General features: G+C 64.2%; 2 protein-coding genes across 9 annotated transcripts; one reads left to right on the top strand and one right to left on the bottom strand.

The window, feature by feature from the left end:
• Positions 1-565: 565 nt before the first annotated feature.
• Positions 566-14,342, top strand: SLC4A2 (solute carrier family 4 member 2). Of its 4 annotated transcripts, XM_036230664.1 has the most exons (23): positions 566-734; positions 2,926-3,033; positions 4,792-4,957; positions 5,116-5,357; positions 5,443-5,561; positions 6,815-7,047; positions 7,121-7,263; positions 8,227-8,407; positions 9,070-9,205; positions 9,290-9,455; positions 9,560-9,674; positions 9,799-9,983; positions 10,096-10,321; positions 10,440-10,655; positions 10,737-10,885; positions 11,009-11,203; positions 11,839-12,111; positions 12,222-12,311; positions 12,521-12,687; positions 13,043-13,296; positions 13,394-13,563; positions 13,846-14,019; positions 14,105-14,342. In XM_036230664.1, exons 2-23 carry the CDS (start codon positions 2,989-2,991, stop codon positions 14,183-14,185), a joined length of 3,726 nt encoding a protein of 1,241 aa, XP_036086557.1. In that variant the 5' UTR covers positions 566-734; positions 2,926-2,988; the 3' UTR covers positions 14,186-14,342. The 4 variants fall into 4 exon arrangements, with proteins under 4 accessions (XP_036086557.1, XP_036086558.1, XP_036086560.1 ...); XM_036230665.1 differs by lacking the exons at positions 566-734; positions 2,926-3,033 and adding an exon at positions 3,292-3,730; XM_036230667.1 differs by lacking the exons at positions 566-734; positions 2,926-3,033 and adding an exon at positions 3,739-3,833.
• FASTK (Fas activated serine/threonine kinase) lies at positions 11,419-18,688 on the bottom strand. 5 transcript variants are annotated; one of them, XM_036230668.1, is made up of 12 exons: positions 18,535-18,688; positions 17,335-17,757; positions 16,662-16,841; positions 16,391-16,530; positions 15,717-15,930; positions 15,453-15,612; positions 15,138-15,229; positions 14,920-15,055; positions 14,730-14,844; positions 14,533-14,636; positions 13,867-13,994; positions 11,419-13,715 (listed from the first exon to the last, which is right to left on the bottom strand). In XM_036230668.1, the coding sequence occupies exons 1-11, from the start codon at positions 18,614-18,616 to the stop codon at positions 13,985-13,987; spliced, it is 1,656 nt and encodes a 551-aa protein (XP_036086561.1). In that variant the 5' UTR covers positions 18,617-18,688; the 3' UTR covers positions 11,419-13,715; positions 13,867-13,984. The 5 variants fall into 5 exon arrangements, with proteins under 5 accessions (XP_036086561.1, XP_036086562.1, XP_036086563.1 ...); XM_036230669.1 differs by lacking the exon at positions 18,535-18,688 and adding an exon at positions 18,069-18,515; XM_036230670.1 differs by lacking the exon at positions 14,730-14,844.
• Positions 18,689-18,780: the final 92 nt, after the last annotated feature.

Raw genomic sequence — 18,780 nt, 5'->3', positions numbered from 1 at the left:
AATGACAGCAGGGAATTTCTCCGAGACAGAACTTCCTCCACATTCGGCAAGTCTAAGTCAGCTCAGGGTAATGGGCGTCCAACCTCCAGTCCGCATCACCCCTCTCGACGCCCACTCTCCGCTCCGTCCTTTCCTCCAGGCAAAGACAAGGGTTTTCTTGGAGGAACTGGGGGGTTAGTGGGTGGTAGGGGGAGGGGGCACGAGGGAATCTTGACCCCGATGCGTTTATATTTCAACTTCCTCCGCACCGAATTTCTTGATCATCTATGTGTCTCTGTTTTCCTGCCCGGGGTCCCCAGGGTGAAGCGGGCTCTTTTCCGCCCAGAGGTGCCTAATGGGGCCAAGAGATTGCGTCTCCGGGGAGCCTGAGGTCCTTGCGGGGAAGCCCGGGGCGGAGGCATGGCGCGGCCAGTCCGCGGTACAGCAGGGGAGGCCTTCCGGATGCCGAGCTTGGGTGCCTGGTGGTGCCTGGAAGCGCGCTTCCGCCCCCGGGTCCGGGCCCCTGCTCCCCGCCTCTCCACCCGCTGCTGCGGGGCCGCGCACGGTGCGCTGGGGGGCGCGCACGCAGGGGGCTGGCCTGCCCGCGGCACGGGGGAAAGTTGAGTTGGGAGAAGTTGGGAGCGGCGGGGGCGCGCCCCGAGGTGGGCACGGGGGAGTTGTCGGGAGCGCGCGAGGGCGCCGGAGACAGGGGAGAGACCCCGAGACCCCCGGTGCACGAAATCCAGAGCAAGCGGGTAAGCGGGGAGGTGGCGGCGGGGGAGGGCCAGGGCCGTGGAGGGAGGAAGGGAGGGGGGAAGGAGAGCGGGGAACTCGGGACTCAGGGCTAGGAGGGAGTGGAAGTGGAAGAAAGGGCGGAGACTGGGGCGCGGGGAAGCGAGATCTTGGGGGAAAAGGATGGGGAGGCGATCGTAGTGCTGGTCGGAAGCGGGATCCGGGGTCCGCTTCACAGAGTTCCCTGAGGCGAGGGTGCCGCGCCCCCTGCCACCAGGAGGGGGTAGTCTCAGGAAGGCGCTGCCAGCCCTCCCAGCTCCTGGGCGGGCTCCAGACGACACCCATCCCGTACGACCCCTACTCTGTTCTTCTCAAGCCCAGCCCGAGGGTTGCCCGGGACCTCGCCCGCAACCTCCGGGTGAAGAGGAAGAGCCGCGAAGGGGCGGGGGGTGGCGAGTCAGGTCAGGACAAGGGGTCAGGCAGAAGTGGGAGCAGCTGGGTGGGGATGGGAACGACGAGCCCCTAAGAGTTGGACCTGACCCCTGGGAGTCTGGGTACCGGGGGTGGTGCTGCCTGAAATCCCGCTCCCACCCCCGCCAACCCCACGTCGAAAAGCTGTGGAATGTGCGAATTCAATTGTGGGGTGGTTAATGCCCAAGTGGGGGTCCAAGGTGCTAATCCCTTGGGCTGGGGTAAAGATGCTAATCCTCCGGGCCGGTCGGGGCTGGTCCCCGGAATGTGCCCCCACCCTGGATTATGGGCACCGATGCTCTGGACAGAAGCTGCTTTGTGTTCTAGGTTGGCGGGGGAGGGGGCAGGAAGGGGTGTTAAAGGGGGGAGGGAGGATGGAGCACATTGAAGGCACAACCTGGAGGTGGGGGGGGCACCCGCAGGTGCTCAGGACACACCACACCCTTCCCAGACCAAGGTCCCTCCCCCAGTGCCCTGGCCTAAAGCCTGCGGGGGGAGGTGAGGAGAGCCGTCAGCTGAGTTGAAGTGCTTGCCAGGAATGTGTCGCTTCAGGCTCCCCATCCTGTACTGAACCCCCAGACCTATATTGTTTGACCTTCCACGGACCTGTCTTCCCTGCCCCTGTCCCCAGGTAGCCCTAAGGCAGCCCTGGCCCCTCAGCAACACACTGGGGGGTTTCAGTATGGAGATGCCCCCCTGCACGCCCCCCAGTGTGAACGGATACACGGATTTGCGCGGTCGGGTTCCCTAACATGCCACTCTCCTGCTCCCCCACCCCACAGTGTTCTCCCCAGACACCCCTACAGTCACAGTCAGGAGGGTGTCAGCCCTGCCGCTCAGATTTTCCTGGCCCGAGGAGTGGGAGGGGAGAGGAGGGATCAGGACTGTCCCTGAAGGCAAAACCTCAGGGTTTCTGCCACCCTCCTCCAAGTTCAAGTTTGTCACGTGCCCCTCCCCCATTATAAAGCTCTGCCCAGCCGGTGCACGCCGTCTTCCCTTCCTCCCTCCCACAGAGTGAGTGGAGCTGGGCTCCTGCCCCTCCCCCAGGAAGCCTGCGTCCCTCCCTGTCTGTCCTTCATCAGGGGAGGGGGCATAGTCATGCTCCCCTCCCTGCCTTGAGCTGTCTCAGGACCCCCTCGCTTGCCCTTTTGGACTCTCTCCAGAGTTCTTTCTCCCCCTTCCTTCCCCCCTACGTCCCTGCCCCATGGGGTATCACTCTGCGCAGCACACCCCTCCCGGATCTCAGCCCACCTCCGCATGCCACCACTGGGTCACTGCTCCTGTGTCTGGCTCAGCTTGTGCCTTGCCTCCCTCCCTCCTCTATCTCTCTGCCCCCCCCCCCCGCCCGCCCCAATCTCTCTTGCTTGCTCTCCAGGTCTGGGCCTTGACTCCTTTCTCGCTCCCCTTTTTTTTGGAGCTTCTCGCACCTCCCCTCTACCTCTCACTCCTTAGCCTTAGTCTCAGCCCTTTTCGGCCCCTGTCCTGGCCTCTGTCTCTCTCTGTTCTTCTTTTTTCCTGTAAATAGCACTCCTCTTTGCTCTCCCCGCCTCTAAGGCCACTCTAAGGCCCCTCGTAGCCCGAGAGGACCCTGCACAGCCTGGAGACCCTTCGTAGCCAGCTGACAGGAAGCCCCCACGTCCTGTCCTCCCCCGGGCTGAGCGGGACCCGGCTGCGCGATGCCAGGGCGCCCCCCGCCGGCCTGGCCCAGCTCTCACGCGGTAATCGGTCCTCTCCCTGGCCCAGGTTATGCCGCCGCCTTGTCGCCCTGAAAGCCGCAGCGACAGTGAAAACGGCTAAGATTTGGCCATGAGCAGTGCCCCCCGGCGCCCCGCCTCGGGCGCTTTCCGCACTGTGAGTATTGCTGGCTGGGTGGGTCACCCCACCGTGCCTCTTCACGCCACAGGTCCTCCGGCTGAGGACTTCCAACAGGCGCGGGCGCGTCTGTGTGTGTGTGTGTGTGTGTGTGTATGTGGGCGTGTGCGTGTGTAGAGAGAGAGACTGGGGAGCAAGGGGAACCTGTGATGGATTCCTGAGGGGTGCTGCCCTGGACTTGCTTGCGGTTAGGAGTCTGGGATGGGTATGAGGGGGCGGGGGTTAGGAGGCCTCCAGCCTTGGGGAGGGAGTTGAGGCTCTGTTTCCTGAAGACCTGGGTGGAAGCCTCAGTGAGAGAGGAACTTTGGGGATCCTGGGTCCCTAACCCAATGGATGATGCACACAAACACACCCACCCACCTACACACTGGGTCTTAGAGACAGCAGCGGCAGTCTGCGCATAGTGGTTCTGGGCGGGGTCACTGGTGACTAGCCCCACCCCCGAACCCACGTGCCACTATGGCCTGCCCCTCCGGCCCCACGTGGCCCCCGCCCCACGTGGCCCCCTCCTGATTTTCCTAGGAAGTCTAATGATTAACCCCGAGTGCCATAATCAGACCCTTATTGGTCACGGTGGCCCAGAGGGCACGTGACTGGGAAGGGGCGCGGGCTGGTCCCCTCCCCCTGCTTCTCAAGTTCACCCCTGCCGGCCATGGACTTCCTCCTGCGCCCTCAGGTGCGCAGGGTTCGAGACCTCCCTCCCCCATCCCGCCTAGCTCCCCGAGCTCTCTCGCTTCAGCACGTCCCCCTGCCTTCCTCCTGCCCGCGAGCTAATTCTGGTGAGAGTGGGGCGAGCGCTTGGGGGGAGCTGGGCCAGAGCCGCAGAGATGGCCTGGGGAGAAGCAGCCCCCTGACCCGTGCCTCTTCTTGTATCCAGTATCCCAGCCACCCCGGCTGCCCTTGTCCCCGCCTCAGTGTCTCCCCAAGACCCGCCCTTCTTCCCGGCCCTCCTCCCCTTGCTCTTCCTCGCTGTAGCCTGGCTCTGGCACCGCCACGGAGGGGGCTCCGAACCCCGCCCTTGAGGTCTGGATGCCCTTCAGGTCCTGAAGCTCTTGAGCAAATATTTGGCGCGCCCGGAGCCGAGACCGGCAGCGGGTGGGTGGGGGGCTGGACCAAAGCGGCTGGCTGGGCAGCAGGCTGCTTAGCTGGGCTGAGCTCTCCAAAGCGCCACCGCAGTCCCGCTGCTCCGCTCCTGCAGTATGACTCAGGTGGGGGGAATGGGGGTGGGGCGAGGGGCGGGGCCCCGGGAGCACGGAGGGACCCCGCGCCGCTGGCTGGCTGTGGTGAATGGGGGGCTTTCCTGAACCCGGGAAGCCGCATTCCTGGCCAGGGGTTGGGTTTCAGTTTGACTCAGACGAGTTCCGGTCAGTGAGCCTGGGTGCCTTCAAAAGTTACTTTTCAGGCTCAGCAGTTGCCTGCAGCTGGAGGGAGTGTGTTCACTCTCAGCCACGTGAACTGTCCAGTTCACACACCCTGCCAAGGGGCTGGACACACAGGGTTTCTGCCGAGACAACAGGGCAGACCCTTTCCGCCGGCCGTAGAGGCGATTGGAATGGGCACAGCCAGGGTCCAGATAGCCTGGCCCTAGGTCGTGGGGGCGGGGGGCAGCTGGGTCCCCAGCATTTGAGGGGACAGGCTACTGCGAGGTACTGGATCTCCAGCACTGGGCAGGGTGGGGATTCAGGGTGCACGTCCTGGCGAGCCCCGGCGTCTTCTCTCTGCCCCTCTTCCTCACAGCCAGAGCCAGAGAGCTCGGGTTCCGTGGCACCCCGGTTCCCGGAGCAGGACGAAGATGAACTTCACCGCACCCTGGGTGTGGAGCGGTTCGAGGAGATCCTCCAGGAGGCTGGGTCTCGAGGAGGGGAGGAGCCAGGCCGCAGCTACGGGGAGGAAGACTTTGAATGTGAGGGGACGCCCCAGCCGTGGGAGGGGGCCCCTCAGACTTGACTGCCCAGCAAGAAGGGGCTAGAGAGAGGCCTACCGGGAGGGCCCCGGGGGGACTCGCATGGCCTGGGGTGGGGGGCCTGCGTCTGCCAGCAGCACGTCCCCTCCTCCCTACAGACCACCGCCAGTCCTCACACCACATCCATCACCCGCTGTCCACCCACCTGCCTCCGGACGCCCGCCGCCGCAAGACACCCCAGGGCCCAGGACGGAAGCCTCGAAGGCGCCCCGGAGCCTCCCCCACCGGGGAGACGCCTACCATTGAGGAGGGGGAGGAAGACGAGGATGAGGCCAGCGAGGCCGAGGGCCCCCGGGCACTCACCCAGCCGTCCCCTGCCTCCACGCCGTCTTCAGTACAGGTGAGCAGGAGGAGGCAGGACTTCCGGGGGACATCCGCGGGCGCCCTGGCCTGGCCTCACCTGCCTAAATGGGTCCCTTTTCCAGTTCTTTCTCCAAGAGGATGAAGGCACTGACCGGAAGGCAGAAAGGACCAGTCCCTCTCCCCCTCCACCACTGCCCCACCAGGAGGCAGCTCCCCGGGCCACCAAAGGGGCCCAGACTGGGTAAGTGTCCCCAAACAGAGACCTCCCCTGCAGGTGTCAGTGAGAAGAAGCAGGGACCTCGGGGTCATCAGGCTGGGGTTCAAATCCCAGTCCCACCCCTCACCTGCCACTTCGGCGAGTAACAACCTCTCTAAGCCCGTTTCCCCACCTGTAAACCAAGAATAACAGGACCTTTCGCGCAAGGTGGTTGTAGGAGTCAAAGGGTGCGACGAGTTAAGGTTTAGGAATGGTTAGCCTGGCACAGAGCAGATGTGCATCCGAGCTGTCCACCCGCCTACCCTGCTGTCATCACCCACCCAAGGCTTCAGTGACCGGTCTGGTGACCTCCAAGTACCCCTTGAGGCCCTAAGGGCATGAGAGAAATATCAGACCCCACCCCCCCTTGCTCTTGGGGAGCTGCCAGCCCACTCTGTCACCTCGTAAAATGGCACCAGACAAACAGTGTCGGTACCAGCGGGTGATTGGAGTTGGGGGTGTTAGCCAGAGGAGGCCGCCTAGAGGAAATCACTTTGAAATCACTTTGAGTCTCAAGGTCGCCACTATCGCGGACCTGTTTTCTGGGTGCCAGGCAGCGTGAGGGGCTGCGGGGCAGTGAAGGGCGCAGGGTGTGTGTGCAGGCTCGTGGGGAGACGGGCTGGGCGCGGGCAGCTGGATGGCCGAGGAGAGGTGAGGAGCCTCAGAGGGAGCCCGGCATCGCAGAAGCAGAGCAGACGCGGGCAGGGGTGCGGGCAGAGGGTGGGCATAGGCAGAGAAAGCCTGGCAGTGGTTTAGATGTGGCAGGGACCAGGACACACTGCCAGTGGCAGAAAGGAGATGTCCGATGGGGGACAGGAGTGGACGTTGGAGTCTGCAAAGGACAAGGAGTTTTACCTTCCTCCTGACCACGGGGACTGTCTGTGGTCTCAGAGACCCATTCCATGTACTTTACCTGGTTCAGTCAGAAACGCGGGGCCCTTTGGCCCTCCCGAGCCCGTGGGTAGGGGTGTGCCTCGGAGGGGAGGAGGCAGCGAGCACTGTGGGAGTGGCTGAGAGGCCGGCAGTGGTACCTGGCCTCGGCTCTGTTTGCTGCTGAGGAGTTCGTTCCGAGGTGACTTTCGTGGTTGTCGGGTGGCACAGCCGGTAAAGGGGAGAGCCGGGTTAACGCTGCGGGATGGAGGTCCCGCGTGGCCCCCTTCCTGGGCTCCTCCCGCATGGCGCCCGGCTGAGGGGAGGGGACCATCCTTCCCTGGCTCACTGCCGCTCTGTCTGTCCAGAGCCACGGTGGAAGAGGCAGTGGCCGTGGCCAGCGGCACGGCAGGAGGTGATGACGGGGGTGCCTCCGGGCGCCCCCTGGCCAAAGCGCAGCCGGGGCACCGCAGCTACAGCCTGCAGGAGCGGAGGCGCATCGGGAGCATGACCGGCGCCGAGCAGGCGCTGCTGCCGCGGGTCCCCACGGACGAGAGCGAGGCCCAGACGCTGGCCACGGCCGACCTGGACCTCATGAAGAGTGAGTGCGGGCCCGGGGCGGCCGGGAACGGGGCTGAGGCCGGGGGCCTGACTCTGCCCTTCCACCCTCTCAGGCCACCGGTTTGAGGACGTCCCTGGGGTGCGGCGGCACTTGGTGAGGAAGAATGCCAAAGGGTCCGTGCAGACTGTCCGGGAAGGGCGCGAGCCTGGCCCCACGCCTCGGGCCCGGCCCCGGGCTCCCCATAAGCCTCACGAGGTACGTTCTTCGTGTCACGTGCTCCCAGCCCCCCGCGGCCCCCCTCCCCGCCTCTCGGACCAGCAGTGACCTCCGCCAGCCCCGGAGGTGCCACTCGTGGTTGTGACTGCCTTCCGCACTGTCGACCGGGCGTTAGGAGTCCGTTCCCACCCACCACACTGTTGCTTTCTGTGTTATGGTCGTTCGTTAGTGGCTGGCAGTGAGGTGTCTGTGGACCCTTTGGACCAGGGGTGGCTCTGTGCAGCCATGCAGTTCATTTTCCAGACTCCAGTCACCTGTACGCTCATTTGATCCCCTCGCAACCTGTGAAGGTGATGGCCCAGGTAGTGTCGGCCGTAAATCAGGATCAGCGAGTGGCCAGGATCACTCAGGGACTTACTGCCGCTGCCCATCTTAGGCTCCAGGGATCCAGTCCTGAACCTTGACCCTTCCAGTGGATATTTTAAAATCTTTTTATTGAGGCCTAACAGACGACCGTAAAGGGCACTCGGACTGAGTGCTCACCGACTGTGGGCACCCTTAAACACCTGGCCACCCCCACCAGACAGGGGGCATTTCCTCGCTCGGAAAGTTCCTTCATGCCTCTGCCCAGTCGGCACCCTCAGGGGCGGCCACTCGTCTGTCATTTGCATTTAGTTCTGCTAGCTCTTGAGTGCGTATAAATGGAGCGGTGTGCAGTCAAGTGCAGCCACTGTTGAAGCACTTCCTGTGAGTCACGTGTTCGTGCTCAGTGTGTCGTGTGGTTTTTCTTTTCATCCCCGTAAGAGCCCTTTGAGGTGGGTGGCATTGCTCCCATTTCACAGATGGGGGAAAGAGAGTCTCAGATTGGATAGAAACGCGCCCAGACTCTCTGCCTGTGCCGTCCAGAGTCACGTGCCTCCCTCCTGAAGCTGCTTGTCGGAGAGCGGGCCCTGGGCACCCCCTCTGGCTCTGACCCTGCCGCGGCTCCTCGTTTCACACCAGGTGTTTGTGGAACTGAATGAGTTGCTGCTGGACAAAAACCAGGAGCCTCAGTGGCGGGAGACGGCACGCTGGATCAAGTTCGAAGAGGATGTGGAGGAGGAGACGGAGCGCTGGGGGAAGCCCCACGTGGCCTCCCTGTCCTTCCGCAGCCTCCTGGAGCTCCGCCGGACCCTGGCCCACGGTAGCCTGCCCTGCCCTCCTCCCCGCCCGCCCTTGCCCCAGGAAATACCCTTCCCCCCAGCCTGCTCTCCGAGGGCCACACGGCCCCCACGTTTCCTTGAGCAACACAGTGTGTAGCGTCACCAGCGCCCGGAGGGAGCCTCCTCTCGTGATGTCGGCAGCCTGCCATTTCTCGGGCTCGCCCGTCCGTGGGTGACTGCAGCGGGGGGCTGACACTACTCTTTCTTATCCGGCAGCTTTTCTAAGCGACATTTTCAGATTACTAAAGCTGTTACGTTGTGGGTCCTAACGTGGTTTTAGACAGATTTGACGGGAAGCTTTCTGAAGGGGTCCCGCCTGTAGGGCTGTGTAAACCCAAGGGGAGCTTTCTGACGGCACAGAGCGGGCCAGCCCGGGGCCCCCGGCGGAGGCTGCGTGCTCCCTGGAGGGGGTGGCCAGGCAGGGCCCGGCCCGGCCCAGGCGGCCTTGCTGACGGCTGGGGCTCCGAAGCCTCTGCCGAGCCCCACAGCATTTCCTGTGGGGAGAGGAGACGGGAAGGAACGGGTCAGAGAGGTGATGGTCCCCTGAACCATGCTTAGCTGACTGCCCCCTTGTCCCCGGCTCTCCCTCTGGCCCTGCACTTTCTGGGCTGGGGACGAGGACCCCCCTATGCTGTCCTTGCAGGGGCCGTGCTCTTGGACCTGGACCAGCAGACCCTTCCCGGAGTGGCCCACCAGGTGGTGGAGCAGATGGTCATCTCTGACCAGATCAAGGCCGAGGACAGAGCCAACGTGCTGCGGGCCCTGCTGCTGAAACACAGGTGAGGCCTGGCCCACTGCTCCTTGTCCCCCCGCCCCAGGCCCAGCCATCACCCTCCTTACCTCACCGCGCTCTGCCCCGCCAGCCACCCAAGTGATGAGAAGGACTTCTCCTTTCCCCGAAACATCTCTGCCGGCTCCCTGGGCTCCCTGCTGGGGCATCACCATGGTCAGGGGGCCGAGAGCGACCCCCACGTCACCGAGCCTCTCATCGGAGGTGTCCCTGAGACTCGGCTGGAGGTGGAGCGAGAGGTGAGGGGAGCAGGGGGCCCTGCCTGGCTAGGGTCCCCGCCCGCCAGCACAGCTGGCCGCAGTGCTGCGAGCGGGCCAGCCTGAGCTCCGTTCTGTACCCCCAGCGCGAGCTGCCACCTCCAGTGCCACCGGCCGGCATCACGCGCTCCAAGTCCAAGCACGAGCTGAAGCTGCTGGAGAAGATCCCCGAGAACGCCGAGGCTACAGTGGTCCTCGTGGGTATGTGGGGTGAATCCTGGGGGCGGGGGTCCCGGTGGCTGGCCTGCCTCCGTGCCACCCCGAGGCTGGGGGCTGGGAGGTGCTGTGCGCCCTGCGCTTGCCCACAACGGCCTCACGCCCCCAGGCTGCGTGGAGTTCCTCTCCCGGCCCACCATGGCCTTCGTGCGGCTGCGGGAGGCGGTGGAGCTGGACGCGGTGCTGGAGGTGCCGGTGCCCGTGCGCTTCCTCTTCCTGCTGCTGGGCCCGAGCAGCGCCAACATGGACTACCACGAGATCGGCCGCTCCATCTCCACCCTCATGTCCGACAAGGTCAGCCCCGCCCCGGAGCCCACCCGGGACGCCCCCAGCCCTCTGTCCCAGCTCTGCCACAGGCCCCTGGCTCTGTCCTGTGCCCTCACCAGCCCCAGTCCTGCTTTGGCAGCAATTCCACGAGGCGGCCTACCTGGCGGATGAGCGGGAGGACCTGCTGACCGCCATCAACGCCTTCCTGGACTGCAGCGTGGTGCTGCCGCCCTCGGAAGTGCAGGGCGAGGAGCTGCTGCGGTCCGTCGCTCATTTCCAGCGCCAGATGCTCAAGAAGCGGGAGGAGCAGGGCCGGCTGGTGCCCCCGGGGGCCGGGCTGGAGCCCAAGTCGGCCCAAGATAAGGGTACGGGCCAGTGCGGCCCCGTGCTGCGGGCGGCGGGGGTCGGGGCGGCCGCGTATCTGGAGGGGAGCGGGGCGGGCGGGGGCCGCGGCGGGCGCCCTGATGGGGGCCTGGGCTGCAGCGCTCCTGCAGATGGTAGAGGTGGCCGGCGCTGTGGAGGACGATCCCCTTCGGCGGACAGGCCGGCCCTTCGGGGGGCTGATCCGGGATGTGCGGCGCCGCTATCCCCACTACCTGAGTGACTTCCGGGACGCGCTCGACCCCCAGTGCCTGGCCGCTGTCATCTTCATCTACTTTGCGGCCCTGTCTCCTGCCATCACCTTCGGGGGGCTGCTGGGTAAGGCAAGGCTTCGGGTGGGGGCGGGGAGCCCACAGGGTCCCGGGCCGTCAGCTCCTGAGCGGGTTCCTGCCACCCCAGGAGAGAAGACGCAGGACCTGATCGGGGTGTCGGAGCTGATCATGTCCACGGCGCTCCAGGGCGTGGTCTTCTGCCTGCTGGGCGCCCAGCCGCTGCTGGTGATCGGCTTCTCAGGGCCCCTGCTGGTCTTCGAGGAGGCCTTCTTCTCGGTGAGGGTCCACAGGCTACTCGGGGCTGTCCTTCCTCCTCCCTGAACACCCCCGCCCAGTCGGTCCCCGGTCTCTGGACCTGATGGGATGCGTCCCCCTCTGGCCCCCCCCCCCCCCCCCCAGTTCTGCAGCAGCAACAACCTGGAGTACCTGGTGGGCCGCGTGTGGATTGGCTTCTGGCTGGTGTTTCTTGCCCTGCTCATGGTGGCCCTGGAGGGGAGCTTCCTGGTGCGCTTTGTCTCCCGTTTCACCCAGGAGATCTTTGCCTTCCTCATCTCCCTCATCTTCATCTACGAGACCTTCTACAAGCTGATTAAGGTGGGCAGGCCCGGCAAAAACTGGGCCGGGCAGGGCGAGGCTTTGGGCCTGGAGGGAGCCAGGGGCGTCCTGCCCCTCTCTCGTTCTCTCTCCTGGGTGTGAGGCCAGGCTGGCCTTGAGATGCCCCGGCTGCAGTCCATGGAGCCCGCAGAACATGGATGGGCTGGTTCGTCTTCCTGCCCCCTCCCCACCAGGTTACGAACACACACGAGGACTTCAATCTTAAAAACGTATTTTTAATCACAAAGATAATACACTTTTGTTAACATAGCGAACAATCCAGAAGTGTGGTAATAGAAAGACCCCTGAGAGGACAAACACGGTCCCAGCACATCAGGCCCAGGAGTGGACGTGCCCCCAGGGCCCTCCGCATTCCACATCCTGTTCCCCGCATGCCACATCCTGCTCCTCCAGGCCCGGCTGGAACCACATTCCCCAGCTGACTTCCTACAGCAGACCAGCCTCTGTCTCAATCCCTAGTTGCCCTGTACTCAGGTCTGGTTTTCTGGGTTTTCTGAATCAACAAGTACCTTGAGGGCAGGCCGGCCGTCCCCACCCCGCCCGTTCCACTCAGCCCACAGCTGAGGCCAGAAATCTTGCCGTGTAGCCGACGGAGCCCTCTGTGCTCTTTGCAGATCTTCCAGGAACACCCCCTCCACGGCTGTTCGGTGTCCAACAGCTCCGAGGCAGACAGCGGCGGCGAAGCAGACAGCGGCGATAATACCACGTGGGCTGGGGCAGGAGCCACGCTGGGGCCGGGGAATGGGAGCTCAGCAGGGCCGTCTGGGCAGGGGAGGCCCCGGGGCCAGCCCAACACGGCCCTGCTGTCTCTGGTGCTCATGGCGGGCACTTTCTTCATCGCCTTCTTCCTGCGCAAATTCAAGAACAGCCGGTTCTTCCCTGGCCGGGTGTGTGGGCTAGAGGCCGGAGGGAAACGGGAGCTGGGGGCAGCAGGGGGTGACTAACGGTCAAGGCTGGAGCGGGGCAGGGGGCCTCTGAGCATGGTGCTTGCCCACAGGTGCGGCGGGTGATTGGGGACTTTGGGGTGCCCATTGCGATCCTCATCATGGTGCTTGTGGATTACAGTATTGAGGACACCTACACCCAGGTAAGGTGCAGCACATGTAGCAGTGAGCAGGTGCCACCTGCCACTGGGCTCTCGATGCTCCTCTCTGGCCCCCGACCCCAGAGCTGCCCCTTAACTGGGCAGACCCCGGCCTTTTCCACAGCACCCCCTCAGCGCTCGCCCTGCCCAGCATAGCTTGGGGCTCTCCCGCCAAGGCTCACCCATCCCCGGCCCCGCCCTCTGCCCTGCAGAAACTGAGTGTGCCCAGTGGATTCTCGGTGACAGCCCCCGAAAAGCGGGGCTGGGTCATCAACCCCCTGGGCGAGAACAGCTCCTTTCCTGTGTGGATGATGGTGGCGAGCCTGCTCCCCGCCATCCTGGTCTTCATCCTCATCTTCATGGAGACGCAAATCACCACGTGAGTGGTCCTAGCCAAGGGGGCATGCTGTGCACACAGGGACCGCCTGGTGGGTGGAGGGGCCAGGCCCCTGCCAGCCTGGGGACACGGCTGCATTAATGGGGCGAGGGGAGCCCAGGACGCCAGGCTGGCCGCTGCTATTCTGTAGACGGCAGACGGTCCCACTGGCGTTTGCTGGGACGGGCCCAGTTCAGGCCGGGAGCCGCCCGGGGGCGGAAGGGCGGCACAGAGAGGGCTCCGCTCCGTGGTGGGACTGTCCTCTGGACGGACTGGTCCGGGGGCCGCCAGGTTCCAAAAACGGTGGCAGCCGGCTGGGCGCTCTGGAAAAACGCGGTTGTCCGCCCGTCCCGCTCAGGCTCATCATCTCGAAGAAGGAGCGCATGCTGCAGAAGGGCTCCGGCTTCCACCTGGACCTGCTGCTCATCGTGGCCATGGGCGGCATCTGCGCCCTCTTTGGCCTGCCCTGGTTGGCTGCCGCCACCGTCCGCTCCGTCACTCACGCCAACGCGCTCACCGTCATGAGCAAGGCTGTGGCGCCTGGGGACAAGCCCAAGATCCAGGAGGTTAAGGAGCAGCGGGTGACGGGGCTGCTGGTCGCCCTTCTTGTGGGTATGTTCACCACGCGCCCCCGCCCTTCCCAGAGGGGCCTGGGGTCCACGGGGGGTAGGGGGCCCTGGGGCTGACTGTTTCTCCCCTTCCTCCCCAGGCCTCTCCATGGTTATCGGGGACCTGCTCCGGCAGATACCCCTGGCCGTGCTCTTCGGGATTTTCCTGTACATGGGCGTTACCTCCCTTAACGGGATCCAGTTCTATGAGCGGCTGCACCTGCTGCTCATGCCACCCAAACACCACCCAGATGTCACCTATGTCAAGAAGGTGAGGCCCCACTCCGAAGGGCTCCGTGCCTCTGCCCCCTCCTGGGCTGCGCGGGTCCTCCTCCAGCCCCCCGTCTGCCCACTGTGGCCAGCCTCCAGTCTGTGCAGACCCAGCTCTGGTGAGCGCCCAAGAGGGCACTTCTAGCCCCAGCCCTGTGGAGGCGAGAAAGGCCATCTGTCCTCTGGATGTGGCAGAGCCAGATGGCCCTCTGGGGACCAGGGCCCTCGGCAGCTGGGGAGAAACCTGGGCTTACCTGTCTCATTCCACCCTGCCCACCCCCAGGTCCGGACCCTCCGTATGCACCTGTTCACAGCCCTGCAGCTGCTCTGCCTGGCCCTGCTCTGGGCGGTCATGTCCACAGCTGCCTCCCTGGCCTTCCCCTTCATCCTCATCCTCACAGTGCCGCTCCGCATGGTGGTGCTCACCCGCATCTTCACCGAGCGAGAGATGAAATGCGTAAGGCCTCCCCCTCCCGCCCCCGCCCCCGCCAGCCCTGCCCTGTGGTCCCTGCCAAGGACCCTGACTCTGTCCTGCTCCACAGCTGGACGCTAACGAGGCAGAGCCGGTGTTTGATGAGCGGGAGGGTGTGGATGAGTACAACGAGATGCCCATGCCCGTGTAGCTGCTGCCTGGACAGACGGCGAGGGACTGACGGACAGAGGGAACCAGGGCTGGGGGTGCTTGCCCCAACCCCTTCCTCATTTTTATTTAAGTAAATAATTTAAAGTCCCCCTACCCCACCCCGCCCCCTGCAGTAAAGTGCTTCAACCTCCTCCTAACTCTGGTCTGTCTCTGTATGGGGGGCATGAACGGAAAAGGGGGGGACCCAGCCCACTCCCTGTCCCAGAAACGAGATGTGCAATGGGGAAGGAAAGGGACTTTAATGAGAAACCGAAACAGAGGGAGCCAAAGTGCAAACTGTCCACCCCCCATAGGGGGGCCATCCTGAACCCCATGTGCATCCCTCACCCCCCTTCAGGCCCCCAGCGGAGGCCCAAGGCTTGTAGCTTCTGCCTCAGGTAGCTCTTGAGCTGGGGCAGGCCTCTCTGTGACTCCAGTTCCTCGAAGGGCAGCTGCAGGGGAGAGGGCAGCGGGTTACCCACGGGGCCTGGGGTCGGGGTGAGGACACACGGCCTCACAAGGGGCAGGGCAGGGGCGGCTCTCACCGGCAGGAGCTGGTAGCCCATCAGGCCCAGGTGCCGCTCCCGCAGGGCCCGCGAGCCCAGCAGCACCCTGCCGTCTCGGCAGAAGTGCCAGCGTTCCCGCAGCATCAGCACCACCCTGGAGAGAGAGCGGGCCGTGGCTCAGGGCCTCGGGCCCCGAAGGCAGCGGAGGCTCTCTGTCCTCCCCCCTTACCTTTGGGCAGGGTCTCGGGTAGTGGGCTGAGATGCAGCCTGGCCCCGGGAACGGGACCTGGGAGGGTATGGGAGGAAGGGGTCCTGGGTCCTCACGGGAAGCACGGCACCAGAGCTGCTGACGCACAGCAGGAAGTCTGGAGCGGGCGAGAGGAAAGCCATTGGTTTCGAGCCAAGGCTCCACGTGCCCAGCCCGATGCCTGCCCGGCCGGAGCTCACCTGTGCAGTAGCCTGGAGGCACCGTCAGGTCCTGGCGGTACTTCTCTTCCCCCAGCAACTGGCGCAGGCCCTCCGCTACTATATCCTTGTGGCTGAGAAGGGAGAGGAATACTGATGGCAGGAAGGCCTCAGGAGTCCCCTCCTAGCTGTGTCCCCTACAGCTCCGTGACCCTGGGCTCACGCCTTCGTTGCCTCAAGGCCCGTTTCCTTAAGACTCCGGAGAGAGCCTCGACCTGGACAGTTCACGCTCCCCTGGCTTTTCTGCTCTGCTGCTTCGGGGCTGGTCCTCTCCCCTCCCCAAGCCGCCCCATCCACCTGTACTTGCAGCGGGCACGGTCGGTTATGAGTGGCTGGGGGAAGATGGGCACTTGCTGCCTTCGGGGGAGGCGGGGACCCCGGTATCCTGGGAGCTCCAGCTCCACAGCCGTGTCCAATAGTGAGAGGTAGCGCCGCACGATCAGGGCGTGAGGGGTGCCTGTGGGCGAGCGAGAGTGAGGCTCGCTGCGCTGTGGACCCCACCCTTCTCTCCCCTGCCTGCCGCCCACAGGGTCCCCCAGCCAGCCCTTCCTGTCTGCGCACCACTGATGTGGCTGATGAAACCTGGGGAAAAGACAAAGTGCAGAGCTCGGAAGGGCAGACATCGCAGCTGGCACAGTGACATCAAGATGTTGACAGTGGCCAGCGGGGCCACCCCTGCTTCCCGAGCCAGGATCCTCTCAAGGCAGGGCATAAACTGCTGCTCCAGGGGCAGGTAGTTCAGCCGCCCAAAGGGCAGGACCAACTTCTGTACCACCTGCGGAAGGAGAGCAGCCATCACCAGGCGCGAAACAGTTCTCCAGAACATCTGACAAGCTGAGCCTCAGAGAGGCTTGGCCTGCAAGGTTAAAACGTCACTGCAAAGGCAGGACCACCCCTCTACCCGACGCACACACCAGAACTTCACGGCACGGTATAAGCAGTGTCTTGAGCCCCATGCAGTTAATCACCAAGTGAGCGGAGACGTCTCTGTGACACCTGGCCCTGAGGCTCAGAGTGCCATCAGTGAATTAGGACAGTGCCAAGAGTGCGTGGAGGGCCACAGAAAGCCAGCCACAGGATTGGGAGGCGCACAAGCTGAGGAGGGTGAGGCAAAGACGGGACCCCGGGGAACAGAGCTGAGCTGGGCGGCAGGACACAGCAGCCAACCAAACTGGACAGGGGGCTGGGCCAGACAGGGTGGCTGCGGATCATGGGAATGGGGGAAGCAACCCCACCTTGCTGCTGAGCTGGGCTTCCTGGACCACCAGGAAGTGGGCAATGGCTTCCAGAAGCTGGGGCTCCCGCAACCGATGCCTTGCTAGGTGCTGGGCCAGGAGCACCATCACGTGGGGGGTCAGTTCCTCTGGCCTGGCCTCTGTGAAGAGGAGCCTATCACACTGGACCTTCGGCCAGACCTCCAGACTCGTGCCCACCTCAGCCCAGATACCACCACCTGCCTCCTCCTCAGCCCCTGCCCCCCAACCTGCCTTTACCCCCCTTTAGCACCTGCCAGGCTTCGGATGAGGTGCTGCTGTGGGTGCCGCAGGAAGCGGGGGCAGCTCAGAGCAGCTTCCAACCTCTGCCCACCTCGAAGGACAGGTTGCAGAGGGGGAGGTGGCTTCGGAGGGAGGCGGAACCTTCGCTCCCGCTCCAGGGCACACACGAGGGGCCCATCTGACGGGAATCCTGGGAGGAAGAAGGTCAGAGGATGTGGTCCTGGTAACAGGGAGCTGCTCTGCTCCAGTCTTGGGGTTGTTGGTGGACTCCCAATCTCTCTCATCTGTTTTCTGGGCCAAAAGGTTTGCTATAATGTAAGTGGAAACACTGGAGAAATGTGAAATACCGTGTGAACTAAGGGGTCGGTACCGCCAGCTGGGAAACGCCTTATACACAGATGGCAAGTACGTTCTCATCTAGTGCTAATGGTGACAAATCACAGTGGCTCCTACGGCACTGTAGCAGAACGGATCTGCAGGAGCACCGTAGCTAAGCTGGAATAACCGCTGCTTAACTCCTGACGTCTGCAGTGGATATGGGCCGCAGCAGTCAGTGCGCTGGGGTGCACGCCACTCTGGCAAGGCCTAAGAGGTGGACTCTGCCAGTGATCTTGGGTCTTCTACTGCTCTTTCTCTATCCTTATATTAACACACCCCCCGCCCCACACACACACCCTCCTCACCAAGTAAGGCGGCAAGGTGCAGACACACGTGGATGGTGTGAATGTCAAAGGAGGGGCAGTTTCGGATGATGAGCTGACTCAAGTCCTGCAGTGTGGCCTGCTCCACAGGAGGGGGTTGTGGCCGAGACCCCAAGAGCTGGCCCAGACGACGTAGTGCCACAGGGTAGTGGTGGGTGCGCACCTTGGTAGGGTTCTGGCCCAGCCAGCGCAGCAGCTCCCCAGGGCTCCTCGCCTGCTCCAGAAGCCGCTGCAGCCCCTGCACAGGGCCTGTGTGGGGGCCTCCTCTAGAAGGCCGGTCCCCCCACTTGCTGGGCCCCAGACAACAGGTCTGTACTGGCGGGAGCAGCAGCAGGCCAGACAGCCGAGCAGCAGAGGCCTGGGCAGAGAGCAGGACTCGAAGCATGGAGTTGGGTGATGGAGACCCTGAGGGGTGGCCCAGAAAAGGGGGTGAGCTTTTCTCCAAACAGGAGAAAAGCCTACTACCTACTCCTCACCTCACTCCCCATCCAGAGGGACCTGGGGTCAGAGCAGCCCTGACTCCTGTTTGCCCTTCTTTGTGGCTGCTCTGTTCCTTTTCCCCACCCGGCCCTCTGTCTCTTTCCATTCTTTGAAACAGCAATCAGAACCCTTCAGTGTTCTCAGCGCAGGGGTATTTACAACGCAATTTCACATGCATTATCTCCTCTGATCCTCCCTTTACACGCCTATGGGGAGGTAGGCAGGGCTGGCATTACCTCGATTTCACAGGTGGAGAAACCAAGGCCCAGAGAGGTGAAGCAGGGTTAAGTCAAGCCCGAGGTCACGAATCTGGTTAGTGGTCGCGCCCAGCCAGGAGCCCAGCTCGCCCCGGCGATACGCCCTCCCGACCACCTCCCCCTCCCGCAGGAGGCGGCGGCGGCACGGAGGGTGGAACGCGGTCCTGGGTTCCATGCTGGGCGCTCCCACTTACCAGCTGGGTGACCTTGGACAAGTGGCTTCGTCTCTCTGCCTAAGCCTCCTCACCTGTTAAACGAGAACACAGCGCCCACCTCGGGGGGCGCCTGTGGAGCCCGAGTGCGCAGGTTTGCAATGGCGCGGAGTCGGCGGTGTCGGGGGCCCCACACCCACCCAGCCCGGGGACGCCAAGAGACCGTGAACACGGTCGCCAAAACCAGCTTCCCACCGCCCTCCCGCGGCCCGCCCCGCAGGCGCCCCCCCTACATGACTCCCCAGGCCCCGCGCAGGTCGCTCCCTCAGTCGGTCTCGGGGCCCGGGAGCCGGGCTCCCCCCGCGGCCTCCTCATCGGCGGGCCACCGAGTCCGCCATCTTCCCAGCAGCCCCCGGATGCCAATCGCCGCTCAGTCCTTGGCCAGCAAGACGTGGCTCCCGTCAGGCCCTGCGCGCCGGGGCTCCGCAAGCCCCGCCCCCAGCTTCCGGGAGCTGTGCGCGCGGAGCTGGGGCGGAGGC

Source organism: Rousettus aegyptiacus, unplaced genomic scaffold, assembly GCF_014176215.1.
Source record: "Rousettus aegyptiacus isolate mRouAeg1 unplaced genomic scaffold, mRouAeg1.p scaffold_m13_p_13, whole genome shotgun sequence".
NCBI lineage: Eukaryota > Metazoa > Chordata > Mammalia > Chiroptera > Pteropodidae > Rousettus > Rousettus aegyptiacus.
The sequence above is the reverse complement of the archived record's forward strand: the minus strand, read 5'-3'. Positions and strand labels throughout refer to the sequence as shown.